The sequence below is a fragment of the Cyprinus carpio genome, chromosome A6, assembly GCF_018340385.1.
Source record: "Cyprinus carpio isolate SPL01 chromosome A6, ASM1834038v1, whole genome shotgun sequence".
Lineage (NCBI taxonomy): Eukaryota > Metazoa > Chordata > Actinopteri > Cypriniformes > Cyprinidae > Cyprinus > Cyprinus carpio.
This window is the reverse complement of record NC_056577.1, coordinates 8,942,240-8,961,252: the sequence shown is the minus strand read 5'-3', so window position 1 is coordinate 8,961,252 and position 19,013 is coordinate 8,942,240. Positions and strand designations below refer to the sequence as shown.

At 38.6% G+C, this 19,013-nt stretch overlaps 1 protein-coding gene and 1 pseudogene across 3 annotated transcripts; both read right to left on the bottom strand.

Moving 5' to 3' along the window:
• Positions 1–127: 127 nt before the first annotated feature.
• wdsub1 (WD repeat, sterile alpha motif and U-box domain containing 1) lies at positions 128–10,968 on the bottom strand. 3 transcript variants are annotated; one of them, XM_019107469.2, is made up of 13 exons: positions 10,845–10,968; positions 10,129–10,559; positions 9,406–9,593; positions 8,771–8,860; positions 8,589–8,682; positions 8,087–8,120; positions 7,926–7,966; positions 7,734–7,840; positions 4,956–4,970; positions 4,595–4,624; positions 3,699–3,878; positions 1,041–1,175; positions 128–967 (listed from the first exon to the last, which is right to left on the bottom strand). In XM_019107469.2, exons 2-13 carry the CDS (start codon positions 10,524–10,526, stop codon positions 816–818), a joined length of 1,464 nt encoding a protein of 487 aa, XP_018963014.1. In that variant the 5' UTR covers positions 10,527–10,559; positions 10,845–10,968; the 3' UTR covers positions 128–815. The 3 variants fall into 3 exon arrangements, with proteins under 3 accessions (XP_018963014.1, XP_018963021.1, XP_018963006.1); XM_019107476.2 differs by lacking the exon at positions 10,845–10,968 and adding an exon at positions 10,686–10,819; XM_019107461.2 differs by lacking the exon at positions 10,845–10,968 and having other exon boundaries at positions 10,129–10,661.
• Positions 10,969–11,602: 634 nt separating this feature from the next.
• Positions 11,603–19,013, bottom strand: part of LOC109090186 — an 81,601-nt pseudogene continuing 74,190 nt past the window's right edge.

Genomic DNA, 19,013 nt, shown 5'->3' with positions numbered 1-19,013 from the left:
TTCTTCATTAAGCTGCATGATTTATCATACAGTTGCACAATTGTGTGGGATACAGCTTAAGAACAACAGCGATGTATCCCTCAGCAATTACCATCACTTAATGTTAAAATGAATCACTAGCCAAAAGTCAACTGTACAACAGCTTGATTTTATTTCTGCATGGCTTTCAGTCTCACAGCAGGTTTATCCTAGCATGAACCACCCACCAGCTCATGTACATAAAGGTCCAGACTGTCTACAGATCATCAGTACAGTCATATACATAATATGTTACATAGTGACACTTACTAAACTGCTCACAATGATCATCCACTAATAAACGTATACCTGATTTTAAGCATGTAAACTATTTCATATGAGCAACATCATATGACACACATAACCCTTTAAATGTTTAATAGCTCATCCATGAAATGACTAAATCACTCGAGGAAATTCACCGTGACAGAGCAGAAAGGGGATGATAAACATTTATTATGATGTTTAAGGCCACTCAACACTCTGCTGTGTTATGCTGGAGAAGCATTTAGTAGTTTTAGCCAGATTATGGACCACTTACTCTTTGGTCTGCCTGTGACATAACTACCGTCACTTTGCGGATGGAGGAGCGCATGATGTGTTCCATCACATCTAATGGAACACCTTTTCACTCTCAGGATTAAGGCTGAACTTGAGCTCAAGTCAAGAGCTGAGACATCACTTAGTCTGTTAAAAGCTAAAGCGTGCTAATGTCTGAAGCCAGTCTGATCTCAAATCAGTGCCATGGTGATCCAATTCTAGAGAGACTTCTGTTCTGGGCTCATTATTATCTGAAATCACTGACAAGTGGTCCATCGTAAAATGGCCATTTTGAGCGTGCGGTTGGGTGTCAGAAGTGTGGTCTGCAGGGGTAGGTTGGTCATTGGGCTGGTGCGGCTCTTCGTGTTGATCCAGCTCTCAATGGCCTCCCTCTCATACGAGTAGCCGTCTGCAGGTGGGAAACAAGAAAATTTTTCAACTAAGAACAAAATCTGCAGGTAAACAGCCTCTCAGACACTCACCGGCAGCGATCACTGGGTCCTTCATGATCTCACGTGTGATTGGACAGAGGTACTCGTCGGGAGTGCCGTTAGAGACAGGTGCCATTTTCAGCTCCTCGATCTTCTTCATGACTTTACTCCGCAGGCCCAGAGACTCTGAGAGAGCACAAGAACACTTCACTTTAGTCTCCAATTTCAGTTGAGTGTCCCACTCTTTCTGTATATGCTGGGAAGAAACTAGAACTACTGTAGATATGAGCGAGTGTCCTCATAGGATGATGATAACGGCCAACTCATGTTAGCAAGCGCCCTGCAAATCAACTTGAATGGATGGAACAGGTGAAAATAGACTTAATAAACGTGAAAAGCTACTGTATACCACTGGGACAGTACATAATTCTGTCACATATGAATCAAATTTAAAATTAAAATAATGTAGAATTTTAAATGCTGATCTGTTTACAACAAACACTTACAGCTCAGTTAAATTAAACATGCATCTTTTTGTCTGTTACAGTTACTACATTTGTGGTGTTTATTGTAGATTTATTGAATAAATTATGGTAGAAAATATGACATTTTAATAGTAAATGTAACATTTATAACTTACAACTAAAGCTACATGAAATATGCTTTTAGACTGAGTTCAATAAAACCAAAGCAGGAATTATCAGGTTTATCAAATAGGCTGCATTTACACTGCAGGTCTTGATGCCCAAATCCGATTTTCTGACTATATCCGATTTTTTTGACGACCCGCTTACATCATCTTTTAAAAGTGACCCGTATCTGATTTTTGCATTTACACTTTACACTGCTGAAACTACCAAAGGTAGACGTTCTGACCCAGAAAAGGAAGTAAAACAGCACGAAATACAATGGATGCAGATGCAAATAAAATTATACAGTGTTTTTTCTTTCCACAATATTTTGAAAAGTCAACAAAAAAAAAATCAGCAAGACATTGGTCTCGTACGGCGGAGAAAAACGCGCTTAAACTGTGCCTCCCCATATCTCGTGACATGTCTTCAAACACGGATTTATTTCTGTAACAACCCTGCATTTTTGCCTGTACTGTCTCTTCGCCCCAAAGACTTAAAACACATGAAACCTCCGCATTGCTCCACTGTGTGTATCCTTCTTCCTCCATCGCGCCTATAATCAGTCATGTGATCTCAGTTGGTGGTGTCCACCTGAGTTGACGTCACTTTTTTAATGACGTACGACTCGCATTTACTGGGGAATATCCGATCTGTCTGCTTACATGGCGCACGTATCCGATTCATATCCGATTTATTACCACATATGAATGAGGCCTGAATCCGATCTGAGAAAATCGGAATCCATGCGGTTTTTTCCTGCTTACACGTTCACACGGTCATATCCGATCTGTGCCACATGAGAGGAAAAAATCGGAATTGGGTCACTTGAACCATGCAGTGTAAATGGGGCCTATAGTGACTGACACTGATACCGTTTTTTTTTTTCTGTAGCAAACTGCATCAAAATGCACAGAAAATGAAACATTTCTATAATATAAAACTATATAATTCTAATTAAATGTAACGATTCATTAGTCCCCGCTACTATTTGTGTGAATTGTTTACATTAAAGTGCTTCACTTGATGGTAGTTAAAATCCTCAGAATGACTTTACTTTTGTCAAACATCCCATTTGAGTTTGATTTATAAGTATTTATAAATTACCCATTAACCATTACCTGGAGCTCAGCTACAGTTACTTTTGTGTGCATGCACAAGAATTTTCATAGGACTAAATAAACTCAAACTCAGAGAGGGTGCTCATAACTATCTGCTTCTGACTGTACAGAGAAAACCAGGCACAATGGCCTGACGTCACAGTGGGCAGCAGAGAAATCAAATCAAGTAACGTCTGTTCAGATGTCATGTTAAATGAAATGGGGTGCTTTTACTGTCATGGTGAATTGGACAGTGATTTATTTCACTTTATTTTCAGAAGTGCACATTAGGACTTGATTTCTTATGTAAATAGCTGCTGTTCTTAGGACTAAAGCGGAAATAATCAGCTTTAATACACACAAACTCTTCTCTGGATGCGACACAGTCAATTGCATTACATAACTCCACAAATCCAATGTTTACATTCCCTACAATGACATATTATGTTGGCCACTTTTTCCATGATTTACTTGGTCAAGATTTCCTGTTAGTGAAAGTGACAGAACATACAGCCAAGTATGGTGACCCATACTCAGAATTCGTGCTCTGCATTTAACCCATCCAAAGAGAACACTCACACCGTGAACTCACACCCGGAGCAGTGGGCAACCATTTATGATGCAGCGCCCAGGAGCAGTTGGGGGTTCGGTGCCTTGCTCAAGGGCACCTCAGTCGTGGTATTGCCAGCCCGAGACTGGAACCCACAACCTTAGGGTTAGGAGTCAAACTCTCTAACCACTAGGCCATGACTTCCCCTTAGGTACAGTAATGTATAAAAGACATGGCAAAATCCTTGTTACTTTTATATAACTCCTCGTGACATCAGCTGAGGTGACATTTAGAGGAGGTTAATGTCATTCTACACTATTATAACATGATTTCCACCTATTATGACATGATTATTATGATTGCAATCAGAATCTACAGCAAGGTATGGGAGATGAATACAGATCCGGAGTAGTGTGTGCTGTCATTTTACCAATGTGCAGCTCGGAGCTGAGGGTTTCCTTGGTGAGAGAGAGCAGCTCCTCTCCATCGATGTTATTAGATTTAAACACGTCAGTCACTGCCTCCAGCCCCTCCTCACGTAACCATGCCAACACATCCTCCTCAGACCACTCGCTCACCATGAGTCTGGAGTGTCCAGTCGACTTCCTGCCTGAGAAACAGCAGCAGGACGTACATGTTACCTGGATATGGTCAATGACATGATGCTATTTGTTGTCCCATCTATTAATTAACTCGAAAATACATTAAAAACTGTAATCCGAGTTGAAGCAATAGCCTTATGGCAGCATTTCGACGTATAATGCAGTAATAGTAACATGGTTTATGTTCCTTTTTTATCATGAACAACCTAATATCTCAAGTGAAAGGTATCAACTAAACTAACTAAGAGTGAATTCTTAATGAGACTGCAGGTCAACGCTCCTCACACTGCATCTAATGCATAAATCATGAGGTGGAATGTTCTACACCATGTATCCGCTCAGGATGCAGTCAGATCATCTGCAGTACTTTGACTTCCTAGTGTGTGTGTGAGCTGTTATTTTGGCATTCATACTGCAGATCTCATCGGTTGTCCTCCACACACATGCAGTTAAACCAGTCAGTGTATGTAAAGCCCACTAGAGCTCACGGAGTGCACTGTGAGTTTGGACTAAAGGCTGCAGCTGTGCTCCATCACCCCGGCCGTGAAGAATACATCTCATTCTTCTTCTTCTTTGTGTATTTAGTTAGTAATTACTGAACACGGGCAGCAGTATTACATTGCAGATAACAATAGGATGTATTTATATGTTGTATTTATAAAAAATTGTATTTATATGTTTTTTTTAATGTCCCAATGTACTGTACGGTCTGGATTTCTCTTACCTCCACTGTTTGATACCGAAGCAGCTTCATCTGAAAAGAGGAACACAGGAACAAGCATAACTGAATATGAATTTAGGGGCAGTTTGCAGGTTACAAGCAGACGTCATAGTTAAGTTATGACTCTTAGACAGTTAATTTATAATATATCATACTGGTTCTGGTTGAATCTCTTGAGCTCCATAACAGCTGTAAACACAAGCTTTAGCAATGTAGCAGAACAATACAAACACTGCTCAGTTTGTATTTTTGTTGTCAAGTGTTTGTTGGTTGAGTGTTTATTTTTTGTGCCCTGAGCACCAGTTTTTGTACACTGTTTGTTAGTTACAGACAAAATAACAATAAAAACCGGTAAGACACTCACCAGAAAGAGATTTGCCTTTCATTTAAGGAATCAAACAGGAGAAAATGACAAAAGAAGAAAAACAAACAATCATTTTGTTGAACAAACAATCATTATTATCGTACTTAGAACAAATTAAACAGAAAAAAGAATTTTCCAAAGCAAATAGTTTGGAATTTGCACTTCCTGTGTATGAGTCATTCCTACTCTGCAGTACATTTTCATACCCCATAATATATAATTGAATATACTCTATAAAATATTAAAATCTTTTTTTTTTTTTTTTAGATTTAAAGGGATAGTTCACCCAAAAATCAAAATTATGTCATTAATGACTCACCCTCATGTCGTTCCAAACCCGTGAGACCTCCGTTCATCTTCGGAACACAGTATAAGATATTTTAGATTTAGTCCGAGAGCTTTCTGTCCCTCCATTGAGAATGTATGTACGGTATACTGTCCACGTCCAGAAAGGTAATAAAAACATCAGCAAAGTAGTCCATGTGACATCAGAGGGTCCGTTAGAGTTTTTTGAAGCATCGAAAATACATTTTGGTCCAAAAATATCAAAAACTACGACTTTATTCAGCATTGACTTCTCTCCCGGGGTCTGTTATGAGCGCGTTCACAGCACATCCGGTTTGCGAACGAATCACTCGATGTAACCGGATCTTCTTGTGCCAGTTCACCAAATCGAACTGAATCGTTTGTAACGGTTCGCGTCAACAATAACGCATTAATCCACAAATGACTTAAGCTGTTAACTTTTTTAACATGGCTGACACTCCCTCTGAGTTCAAATAAATCAATATCCCGGAGTAATTCATTTACTCAAACAGTACACTGACTGAACCGAGCCAGATAACGAACGAAACATTGACTCGTTCTCCAGTAAAGAACCGGTTGCATCGGTTTTCGGATCACCGGTAGTGATGGGAAGTTCGCGAACCGGATGTGCTGTGAACGCGCTCATAACAGACCCGGGAGAGAAGTCAATGCTGAATAAAGACGTAGTTTTTGATATTTTTGGACCAAAAATGTATTTTCGATGCTTCAAAAAATTCTAACGGACCCTCTGATGTCACATGGACTACTTTGAAGATGTTTTTATTACCTTTCTGGACGTGGACAGTATACCGTACATACATTCTCAATGGAGGGACAGAAAGCTCTCGGACTAAATCTAAAATATCTTATACTGTGTTCCGAAGATGAACGGAGGTCTCACGGGTTTGGAATGACATGAGGGTGAGTCATTAATGACATAATTTTGATTTTTGGGTGAACTATCCCTTTAAGATTTACTAATGTGCTCCCAAACCTGCATGACTTTCTTTTGTGGAACATAAAAGAAGATATTATGAAGAATGTCGGTATCTTATCAGCTTCAATTCCCATTGACTATCTATCTATCTTACATTAAAGGATTAAAGTTTTCCGTCGCTATGACGGATTTCCGCCAGTTCATTAAGACAGTCACTTGCTTCATTCCTGAATGATTCAGTCGTTCGAACGAATCAGTTGAATGAATGATTCAGTGATACCTTCAGCGACTTGCCGCCACCCATTGGAGGATTTAGTTTCATTTTAGCTTATAATTTCAGTTATTTAAATCATTTAATATTTCTTTAATAACACAAATAAGTTACCAATCATATGAAATTAGTATTAATAAATTAATTTGTACTACAGAGGTGGCACAGAAGAACACAAAAGTGGCTTGTAGGTACATTTTCAGATGCTGAAGGTGGCATGAGTGCAATTAAATTAATAAATTAATGTGAAATTTAAATAACTGAAATTATTGCTAAAAATGAAACTTAATCCACCAGCGGGTGGCGGCAAGTCACTGAAGTTATCACTGAATCATTCATTGATTTGTTAGAAGGGCTGAATCATTCAGGAATGAAGCATGTGACTATCTTTATGAACAAAATTCAATCCCTGTATCTATCAGTCTGTCTGTATATCTATCTATATTATAAAATAATACATATTGAAGAATGTTGGTATCTAAACACCTTCAGTTAACATTTACTTCTAATGTGTGTGTGTGTGTGTGTGTGTGTGTGTGTGTGTGTGTGTGTGTGTGTGAGAGCAGAAGAAAGAAATGCATACAGGTTTGAAATAACAAAGGTGAGTATATGATGACAAAAATTAGATTTTTGGGTTGACTATAACTTTAAATAGTGGGAATCAATAATTAGTTTTGATTTAAATCAAATATTGGAACTAACTGAACGTGGAATTAATTTGAAGAATTTTACCATATTGTTTTGAGTAGATGTTGTCAGTTTTGGCACTACCCTTTTAACATAAAACACTGGCAATTTATTAAGAAATATTCCAAGTGTTCCTTAATTTTATTTTATTTTTCTTTTCAAAAACGTATTTAAATTGGTAATGATTTTCTAAGTTTCCTCTTTGTCCTCAATTTTACTTAGAACACTGTTAGTTTTCTGCAAATGTCCTTTTAACAAAAGACAGGTCCTTAATTATATCATCCTCCAGGAAGTGACATCATTTTAAAGAAAGTATTAGCCACATTCCATCCTGTTTAGCATAATTATAGAAATCTGGACAATATTTTTGTAAGCCGTGAAAATGAACTTCAAGCTGACACCCTTATGTTCCTGAGCTTGACCAGAGCATATTTTTGAAATAAGAGTTACCCTTTTATACCCTTTTTGAGGGGGTTACAGAGTTTAAAAGGTACCGTATAGCAGGAATGACCCATATTCATTGTAAATGTTACTTTGAAATGCAGTGTGAATAGGTTTTCAAAGCTCAGGAACCCACCCTGAGCTCCGCAGCCGTCCTCTACCCTCCAGATATTGACAGTTTTGTCCATGGAGCCGGTGGCGATGAGAGGGGCCGTGGGGGAAAAGGCACAGGCCGTCACATACCTGTCCAACAGGAAAAGACCAATCGACACGGTTTAATAACTTAAACACTGAGTTTAAACCTCTGAAATCATCACTCACAACTCACCTATCATGCTGGTTAAGTGTGTAGAGTAAGGTACCTTCGTTCTGCAAAGAACAACTAGTTATTATAAATGTAAACATTATGCTGATGACATCCAAGCTGTCAATCATCTGTTATTTATATTGGTAAGACAGAAATATATGATGAATATGAACGAGACTCACAGCTTGATACACAGTCACGGTCTTATCCACCGATCTGTAAAAGAAAAGAGAGAGTGCCATTTAAAAGGCATGAGTCAGACGAGCACTCTATGACCTTTATTTGCAGTAAAACTGAGACTGTCTGTCTGCTGACACACAGTGGATGGAGAATCAGCTTCTGCAGAGATTATTAGCAAACAGACTCATAGATGATGATGATGTCTGTGATTACACAGCACCATCCAGTGGACAACAATAGAACTGCAAGGCATGTATGTACACACATCTACATTATTTATGGTTATGCATTTGGCAGATGCTTTTATCCAAAGCAACTTTTCTTTGGGAATCAAGCCCATGATCTTAGTATGTTTAGTGATATGCTGTGCAAAAGTAAGATCTGATAATCTTTTTAAATTTACCTAAAAGTACTAATTTTTCACTGTTGATAAAATACTTTTTGTACTGAAGTAAAAATGATCCTTATAGTGGGAGTGCAGGTATGTGTGTGTGCATTACTGACCCTGACACCAACATCTGTCCATCAGCAGAGTAAGCACAGGACAGAACTGGAGCAGACTGACCCGTCAGAGAGTGAGCGAGCTGCATCTTAATGCCTGTTGATCAACAAACATCATTACATCACACACACACACTCACTAAAAACACAGAAGACACAGGTGGGCAGGTATCAGATGCTGCTACCTGCAGCAGACAAAAGAGAAACAATCCATATCTTCAACAGACTGTCCTGTCCACATGAGGCCAGCCGAAACTGAACACAGCCATCTGTGCCTGTGAAAGAGAGACAGAGAGAGTTAACTGTTTACTTTTGTTCGTTTAACCAGTGGTTCATCCTAAGAAGACATTACGGAAGCTATTCAAAAAATCAATAATATTGATTTTTAAAAATTTATAAACTGTAATCTCCAGCTTCCGGTCACTCAAGCAGTGTGTGCGTGTTCACAACAAGGTGTTTGAGCGTAAATTTTTAAAAATCTATATTTTTCCTACACTAACACATCGTTTCGCTTCAGAAGGCCTTTATTAACACCCCGGAGCCATGTGGAGTAGTTTTATGATAAATGGATGCAGTTTTTTTGACTTCAAAAACAGGGGCGCCATTCACTGCCATTATACAGCTTGGAAGAGCCAGGACAATTTTAAATATAACTGCGATTGTGTTCGTCTGAAAAAGGAATGCCAGATACGCCTAGGATGCCCCGAGGGTGAGTAAATCATGGGTTAATTTTTATTTTTGGGTGAACTATCCCTTTAAGTAGATACAGCAAGGTAGTTTTTCGAAACTTATCAGAATAACTGAAATCCAGGAATCGTACCCTTCATTATCTGGGGAGCAAACTGACAGCAGGAGACCCCGAGGTCATGGGCGTTCTTCTCCGCATGGAGATGGTTCATATTCAGGTCCCAGAGTCGCAGGTCACCATATGTGGAGCCGGTGATGAACAGCTGACTGCAGGGAGTGAAAGAGCAGGCCACTATACTGGTGTCAGACACAGCACCCGTCCTAAACAGCACCATACACAAGTGTCAATCAAACAGACTGGTCTGGTGCAGTGCAAAATAAATCTATATACTTAAATCTATACTTTTCTATATACTATCCTACAAAAGGATTTACTTGATTCACTAATAACCAACATCTTCAGCAACATTTAATGGCCCAAACCAGCAGAAATTAAAAGAAAGAAACAAATTAATTAAATAAAGAAGTATATGACTTGATAAAACACAATAATTAACACATTAATTAATCATTAATTTTAATTAAATTTGGTACTGACTTTTTTATATATATTACTTTACACTTATTTATTATTTTCTGTATTTTATTTATTTAATAATTTCGTCTTTAAAATCGAACCGAATTAAGCTGGATGATTACACTGAAGATGCCGTAGCAGTTGTAGAACTGATTTATAGCTGAATAAAAAACAATAATAATTGATTAACTTCGCAACATCAATACTGTTATTGGACTGAATGTTGTGGTGCATTACTGGTCATTAAATATCTAGGTCAGTTATGGAAAGCTGATGTACCTGCGCAGTGTCCTGGAGGTAAAGTCCCACAGTGCGATGGTCCCATCGGAGCCTCCAGACACCAGGTAAGATGAGTCTGGAGAGAAGGCGCACACCCTCACCGGACTCCGGCCCGGGTGCTCCAGGACGGCCTCGATCTCTCCGGAGTCCATCGACCACACCACGGTGGTGGCATCGGTGGAGCAGGAGGCCAGGTACTGACCGCAGGCGCTGAAGCAGCAGCAGTGGACCCCATAGCCGTGTCCGGACAGCGGGGAGAAGGACAGCTCGCTGAAGTCTCGTGCGGAGTAAACGCAGATGCTCTTATCAGCGGAGCACGTGGCCAGCAGAGCGCCGGAGAACGCGCAGCAGTTCACATCATCTCGATGACTTTGTAAGGTACAGATCAGAGACACCATGTTTGCGTTTATGTCTTGTTGTCTGACTGGTCCCTTTAAAAACACAGGAAGAGGAAGTGTCTGACGTAACGGACAAAACCATTCTCGTTTCGTCTTTCTAACGCTAAAAGCTGGAGTTTGCCACATTATTCGACAGTCAAACCACCTGACATTACAAACCTGCTTCGCAGTTGTTTAACTGACGAAAAACGTGATGTAATACCTCTGGTCACCCCTAGACAGCATTATTAAATTACCCAATATTACGTTTAATAACCTAGTATTACATTCCTATATTGTTTATGTCAAATGTAAGCGGTGTTCGAAGCAATGACGTACCTTTCGCGAACACTTCCTGGTTCTGTCACGTGACTCTCAGGGACCCCACGTGGTTTTTGTTTACTGTGCTGCTTTTAGGTTTGTCGTTTTATGCAGACTGCTGTAAATGTGTGCATTTCCTAATTTCGTGTGCAGCCATGTTCAGTTTTATGCACTTATTTGTACAATTAACATTTTCATTCAATGTTTAATGACTATGGAACTGTAAATAATAACATTTTATTACTATTTTTTTTCTCTCTGTTGGAGACAAATAAACAGAAAAAGACTTGAAAAGAGATCCCAGCAAATACCAGGGTCATGTGCTATGGTATAAAACTCACCATTTGGCAGCAGTGCAAAGTAGTTCGCTCATCTTTAAGTAAATCCAAGAGACAAACTTTAAAATTACAAATAAATAAATAAATAAATAAATAAATAAATAAATAAAGGGTGTCCTATTGTGTTGGAAAACAGCAATTTATCATTATTATTGTTATTATTATTGCTGCTCATTTAAGGGTTAAACACACAATAAAAGTTATTGCATTAATATTTTAAAATGTTAAAATAAATTAATATAATTTTTTGTTGCTGCCCGTTTAAGGGTTTAACACTTGAATAAAAAATGGTGAATACAAGTATTTCATTAAAATGTAAAAATGTTAATACTTTTTTTTTTAAATAATTAATTTTTCAGTAATAACATGACCCGTAAAATGAAAGCAAATTAGAACCCTGCCCATGGGAAAAGGAATAAAATAACACATTAGACACTGTCTGGATTTAAAAACATCCTTTTAATAAGTCCGTGCCAAACATCCACACACTCACACAAACACACGCTCGCACTCTCTCTCTCTCTCACACACACACATACATACACACACACTAGTGAAAAATAATGCTCCTACAAAAAGAACGCTACCATTTGTTTCCCACAATATCTTTAAATAAAATAACTTCAAGTACTCTGACGCAGGTACAAAAAAACTCTGTTCTAGCTGCTTCCAGTGGGCCACGACGCACGCGGGAGACTCAGACACATGTGGTTACAGAACGCCTGCTGTCCATCTCTGAGCGCCTCTGGGGCCAGCGATACTGAAGAATAGTTTTCATATGGGTTCAGATATGAGTTTCGTACAGTATGCCTTTGAGTGGAGGCCTTGATGTGTTTTGTATAAGAAAACAACATTACAAAAAAAGGAAAAAACTAAACAAAACAAGAAGGAACAAATTCATTTTCCCTATACCCTGTTCTGAAGGGCAGGCACTACTAAGATTAAGGAGACCACAGTGTTTTGTAGAGGATATGTATATACTGTACAAACAATAAATGTATATTATTAATCACTTTAAGACTAAAATCAATTGCTACAAATGTTCTAAGGCATAAACAATATCCAATGTCTGAAACAATATATACACATCATTCCAAACAAGACTCAATATATTGACATTAATAGACAGTATGTACACATGGGTGCCTCCTGCTTGTGTGTGTGTGTATGCGTGTGTATGTGTGTGTGTACAGTGATGCTGTTAGTTCACGTTCAGAGGGTTGAATACTCTGATGCCACATGGCACAGAACAGTGTAAACAGATTTTTTTTCTTGGCTTTGTTTCATATTTGGAGAGGAAAAACACAAACAAATAAACATTCCATTAGATTTAAAGCAGTTTTGCTGTTTCTCCCTTTTCATAGAAAATGAAGAGTGGACCTTTCTTTTATTTAGTCATAAATAATCATTTAAAAAATTAAATACATTCACTATAATATTAACGGTAAAGTAAAAATACAAAACCAAAATCAAAAGATATTTACAAGTAGTGGAAAGGGATTTTTCTCCTTAGTACAGCTCTGATGGTTGAAATTTCAGTGCGATTTCTCTTTTCTAGAAGGAAATGGTATTGCACAAAGACACCCGCTGTCTTGTGTCTCTTTGGGTGTTGATGTGGGATTGGTCGGTCCTGAAGGCTCTGTGTCGCAGACAGATCTGTGACTTTTGAGTCCCGGTTGCAGGTTTGAAATGACAGCCCGTGGTGGTCCGAGACCACCTCAGTTAGTCTGCTTCAGCAGCTCAGTCCAACGCTTCTCAAAGAACTTCCTCATGTTGTGCCCGGCCCGGCCGATGTCAGAGTTGTCCTCGTTGAACTTCTCGCAGTTGTCGAACACCAGGTTGACATCGATGATGAACGTTTCTAAATTCTGATACCTAAAGAACAGAGAAAATATTATTATATAATATAAAAAATAATATGAAAATCTAATATGTATCATGAAACACTAATTTTTTTTTTTTTTGCGTTTATGTTAGACATAAAGGAAGACATTGCTATCTATTTTTTTATTATTTCTACTGTTGAGAGTAGATAGTTTTTTTTTTTGTCATTTAAGTTTTTATAAATTAAATTTCTATATTTTAAAGTTAAAAGTATTTTATTTGAGGATACATGGAACATAACCAATATTTATTGTCATTTTACTGATATGCATATTATTCTCATTTGTAAAGTGTTTTATTTAAAAATAGATTTTTTTGTTTATTTCTTTTGTTTTTTTATTTTTTTTTGTTTTTTTAATGTTTTGTGTTTTTTTATTGTAAATGATTTAAAACAATGCTGTATTTCATTATGTTTAATGTTAAAAGGGAAAATGGTTTATTTAAGCATTTATGTTTTTATAAATTGATAGATTGATTTTTTTAAAGATACATGGAGCATAATCTATATTTGTTATGGATATTATGTTCATTTGTAAAGTCTATAATTTTGTGCATTTATTTATCGGTGCATGCATTTTTTTCTTATTAATATTTATTTTAGTTATTTATTTTGTTCCAGAGCATTAATAAAAATCTTACTACATAAAATAATTATCTAATAAAATTCTCAAATAAAATGCTTTTAACTACATATATTAAATTTTTTATAATTTATGAAAGTATTTATTAAAATAATTGTAAGAATTATTAAAATTAATAATTAAGTTATTTTTTCATCTTCTAGTATTTCATGTCCCCTTCCCCCGCCAGAATGCAGCTTTTACTTTTTCGCATTTTTCAAATCCATGTGAGAGACACTTACTGGCTACTGACGAGTTTTTCACGGATAGTGGAGAAGTCCATAGGTCTTTTAATGACTTTGCGGTACCCTGGGACAGATTTGAGGTTAACCGGTGTGAGGAAGGGCCAGGCGTCCTGATGACGTTCCAGTTCAGCCAACAGAATCCTGAGAAATACAAATATACATGAGAGCTGCATTTAAAAAACATTCCATGTCCAGGAAAACACAGAGAAAATAACAGAATGCGGGTGGGCACCTGCAGAGGCCCAGGTCCCGGTTGTTGTCTCTGGCTGTTTTGGCTCTTTTTACACAGGCGGGGCTGTCTGGTTTGGGTGCTGGAGGGGTGGAGGGGTTCTTCTTGGCCTGGGTGGAGGTGGCAGCTGCTTTCTTTGGGGTGCTGTTGTTGCTGCTGGTGGCTTCTTCTTCTTCACACGTCTCAGTCTGCTTCTTGCTTTTCTTGGCTGCTTCTGCCGACTTTTTTCCTCCACTAGCTGGTGGTGCACGATTCGGAGTCTTCTTAGATTTAGGTGACTGACCGCTTGCCTGATAGGGTGTACAGGAATAGTTCAGATCTACAGGTTCATAATGCTACACTTAACATGTTTATAAAACATGAACATATATGAAAACACTTATTCCAAATAATTCAGTGAACACAGTACACATCACTGCTCATAGTGCTAGACTAAATAATTAGCACTTGCAGTCACTTTCAGTCATTTCCACTGATGAAATGAGAAAACTTGAGTAAAAACACATTTTATCATTATTTCTACTACTACTACTATTATTCTTATTAATGTTGTTGTTGTTTATTATTATTATTAATACAAAAAGGGAAAGGGGTAAGGCAGTGCATATCTTTTTAATAGACTAGTGTTTTATTAGAGTTTGGCGCCAAAAAAAAATCAATTTCAAATAAATGCTGTTCTTTTGAGCTTTCTGTTCATCAAAGAACACAGAAAATTTTTTATCACGGCTTACACAAAAACACTATAATTTTTAATAAGCAGCTCAACTGTTTTCAGCATTGATAATAATAAAAAATACTTCTCAAGCAAAGTACAGCTTTGCATCACAGGAATAAAAAAAAAAGTTTTAACTATATTTTTAATTACATAAATAAAAAATAATTAATTTATATATAAATTAACAGGCATATATAAATACAAATATATATATATATATATATATATATATATATATATATATATATATATACAGGAGTCTTACAGACATAAGCGCATCATCTTAGAGACATCGCTCTGAAAACATGCACCTCAACAAACGAGCACTTGTACTCGTAATGATGTGAACTGGAGGCGGTTACCTTGGAGATGCAAGCAGGGCAGTACCAGTCTCCCTCTGGGATGTTGGTTATCTTGGGTTTGTGGCAATAGGTGTGACACCCCTTATCACAGCCATCACACAGCAAAAGCATGTCTTCATTATCGCCCTTCCGGCACATCTGACAGTACTGAAAACACATCAGGCATATAAGTATGGAAACTACAACATATAGTGTAGATGTCTAACAAGTACACTTCTAGACTGTGGTTCGTGTATGACATCACTTACCACTTTCATGATGGACCTTTCCCAGGCGATGGATTTCTGGAGCTGCTGCAGACACATGGCCAGCTGAGAGGAGCTGCGTACCTCACACAGAGCTTTCCGCCACAGCTTCATCCCTGGAGCAATCTCTTCCTCTCCCCTGCAACACACAAAAACACAACACACAGATCAGAGACGGGGTTTATTTCAAACCTGTAATTTGTCTTTAATGTTTCCGTTAGATTGAGTAGGTGAGACCCTGAGTTTCAAAAGCACACACATAAACACACACACACACACACACACACACACACACACACACACACACACACACACACACACAGATGTACAGCCTACATAGTGTGATACAATTCTGTGGCATGACTTAAAAGCCATACATGAAGACGGAGAGCTGTGGTATACCATGCACTTAGAAGTATCAGAAAACAAATCAGCTTTTGATGTTTTCAAACTCCATCTGTGCACTGCTGATTAAAACCATGCAGCCAAAAACAGGAAGGGTGCAGGCAAGGGAGCGAGAAGAAGAAAAAAACAAAAAAACATACACAGCACGACAACCAAAAACCCAAAACTGGAGCCAGGGTGAGAACGGATGAATAGGCGAGCAGAGAAGCCCCAGCCAGCAGAGAGAGGGGGAGGGGGAGGATGAGGAGGAGTAGAGACGAAGGCTGGCATTCTGGATGACCTACCCTTCCCCTCCAGCGCTAGTGGATGAAGCAGGTGCGGGGACAGTGACTGTACCCACATTATCCAGTTTGATCTGGATGGTGGTCCCTAAGGGGCTCCGCAGGTACCTTCTCTCGATGTGACGCTCCAGCTCTGCCAATCGCGTCACCGCGATGTCCAATGGGTTGCTGGAGCGACGGATCAGACCCTTCTCTGAGCTTCGCTCCTCCTGAGACTCCGCCCCAGGGCGGGGCTTGGGGAGGGGCTTGTGCTCATAATAGACCAGGTCCTCTCTTTCAGACTGTGGCTCCGGATACGTCCAGCCCTGAAAAGCAAGGGATTGTGGGAAATGGTTAATAGAAGAAATGACAGTGATTTTATGCATTTCTGGAAGCTGTACAAACACTCACCTTGACCTGCAGGCTGGCGGATGTGACTTTGCGCTCTAGCTCCTCCACTTGTTGCAGCAGAGCGATGTCAGTCTCCATGGCCTGCTCCTCCACACACCACTCCTGCAGCGTCTCCACGGAAACCTGGCCCTCGTCGAGCTCTGAGACCTCCATAACTGCCACTGCAAACAAAAAATAAGACAGCCATAAGACCCCAGGAGATATCACACCCGTAAAGCACAGCACAATTCAGCCCATTCTGACATCTGCACGCTTGGCTGAGTCAGTTACACAGTGTTTTAGAGTACTTTTATGAATATTATTTATGACTGCAAACAAGTCAAATAATAAATACTGTTTATTCTGATTTATTTTACTGCATTCTATATCAGTTAACCTCAAGTTTGAATTTGCAGAAATATGCTCACATTTCTTTTCTTAAAAATTATACTGGGAAACACTTTATTTTACTGTATCCTTGTTACATGTACAGTACTTACATCAGTTATAACAGTAATTTATGAATAATTACATGCAACTAACCCTAAACTAAGTACATGTTGTTAATTAATATTACTCAGTACTCAAATGTATAATTACACTGTAATGAGGACACAAAGGGATAGTAGGAAAATGAAAACTCTATCATCCGTTACCAAAATTATTAACCAAACAGTTAACAGTAGCCATTGACTTCCATAGTATTTTTTCCCCCATTCTATAGAAGTCAATGGCTACCATCAACTGTTTGGTTACCAAAATTCTTCGAAATATCTTCTATTGTGTTTTACAGAAGAAACAAACTCATACAGGTCTGGAACAAGTAAAGTGAGAGCAAATTATGACTGCTTTCATTTTTGGGTGAACTGTGCCTTTAAAATAAAATGTAACCATATACTTATGTTTAATACATTCAGTTCCTCTTTTATGGAAGAAAAAAAAATCACATTAAAAAATAAATGACATTTATGTGATCAGCTAGAGACAAAAAAGCAGGAAAATCCCACCACGCCCCCCACACTTATTATTTAAAATATATACATTTTATCACATTAAAAGATATATCTTATATTGTAATAAAATGTGTTAACAATGGTAACTAAGCTATCTCTGGCGGTCTTGGTCTTTTGGTCTGCTTGAACTGTTTCCGTGGCTACATCTGTAAGCTAAAACACACACAGACACATTGTGTTATTTCTTAGAGACTCAACTCACCCTCTCGGTTCTTGTTACAGGTCTGTGCAATGAGATCCATGGATTTCTGCAGCTGCTTTTGCAGGGCTCTCTCTCGGATGCCTCTGCTGTGGAGAGCATTCACTAGCGCTTTCAGCTCCTCCATGTCTGTCACCTTCCACCAGCCCAGCAGCATGTCTGCCAATCAGCCAAAACCATTACCATCAACAACCCCAAACAAAACTGCACTAATGACACATTGTAGTTGAGAATTATGGGTGAATCTTGCAGACTAAAAGTGCAACATTATTATTTAACAACTAGTAGAAGTAGTTAAATAATAATAATAGCAGAAGTAGCAATTGACCCTTCGCAAAGAGCTTGATTGACAGACTGACTGAACAATCATTACACTGAATCTGCCATTTTGTCCAACAACCAATCAGACAAGAGAGTACAGTAGGTTAACTTCTGTGGACTTAAACATGAAAAATTGTGTGTACTGACGTCTTTCCACAGTTGAAATAAAATATGTTCTGATGTACATTCATTTTTATTTTTTGCTTTAAGTACATTTGAAAAGACAAGCAGTTCACGTGCCGCTTGAACTGAGGCAATACATAGATCTGTCATGGTGACACATTTAAGAGCCACAAAATGGTATTTATATTTTGAATTTCTTAAAATACCAGACGTAACCTGCTCTGTATTGTCTGTCGGTGTGTTGTCAGTTTCCTCTTTGCTCCGCAATGTATTTTTTACTGCGTGAGAACATGATGTGTGGTGTGATGTGAGTGTCAGACATAGCAACAGTAACTAAAGAGGGCGAGTTTATGTGAAGGGTCAATTGTATGTGTGATTTCTGAGTGAATTTCTTGACTGTACAGCACTCACTCTCTGGTATGGGCAGGGGTTTGTGGTGGTCGTGATTCCTAGGAAGGTCCAGTGCCATTGGAGAAGGAACAGACGTAAGCTTCTCCCCAGTGGGAACAGGAGAACCACTTTTGCTGGTTGAGACGCTGGGTGCCAGCAGGGGGCTGGCACTGCCCTCCACTGAGGGGTACATGTGCAGGGGGCTGCTACACAGGGGGAGACTGGGGCTGATGACCCCACTAGACCAGCTGCCCAAAGGCAAACCAATCAGAGCTCCACCTGCCTTCACCTAGGAGGAGATAATGAAAACATATGACATACATGAGATCAGTGCATGTCAACCAAGGGGCTGGGGCCAACTAGGGGGCCTCTTCAAACCTTCAAGGAGGTGTCAAGATTATTTATAATAGGAGAAAACAAACATAAAAATCAAGGTATTTCTTATTTT

Bases quoted from the DNA above. Each gene is read 5' to 3' on its own strand.
- wdsub1 (XM_019107461.2), bottom strand. From the start codon at position 10,652: ATGTGGCAAACTCCAGCTTTTAGCGTTAGAAAGACGAAACGAGAATGG. The intron at 8,861-9,405 runs GTACGATTCCTG...TCTCTTTCACAG, and splicing joins TGCTCCCCAGATAATGAAGG to GCACAGATGGCTGTGTTCAG. The intron at 1,176-3,698 runs GTAAAATGACAG...GTGCTCTCTCAG, and splicing joins CAGCTCCGAGCTGCACATTG to AGTCTCTGGGCCTGCGGAGT.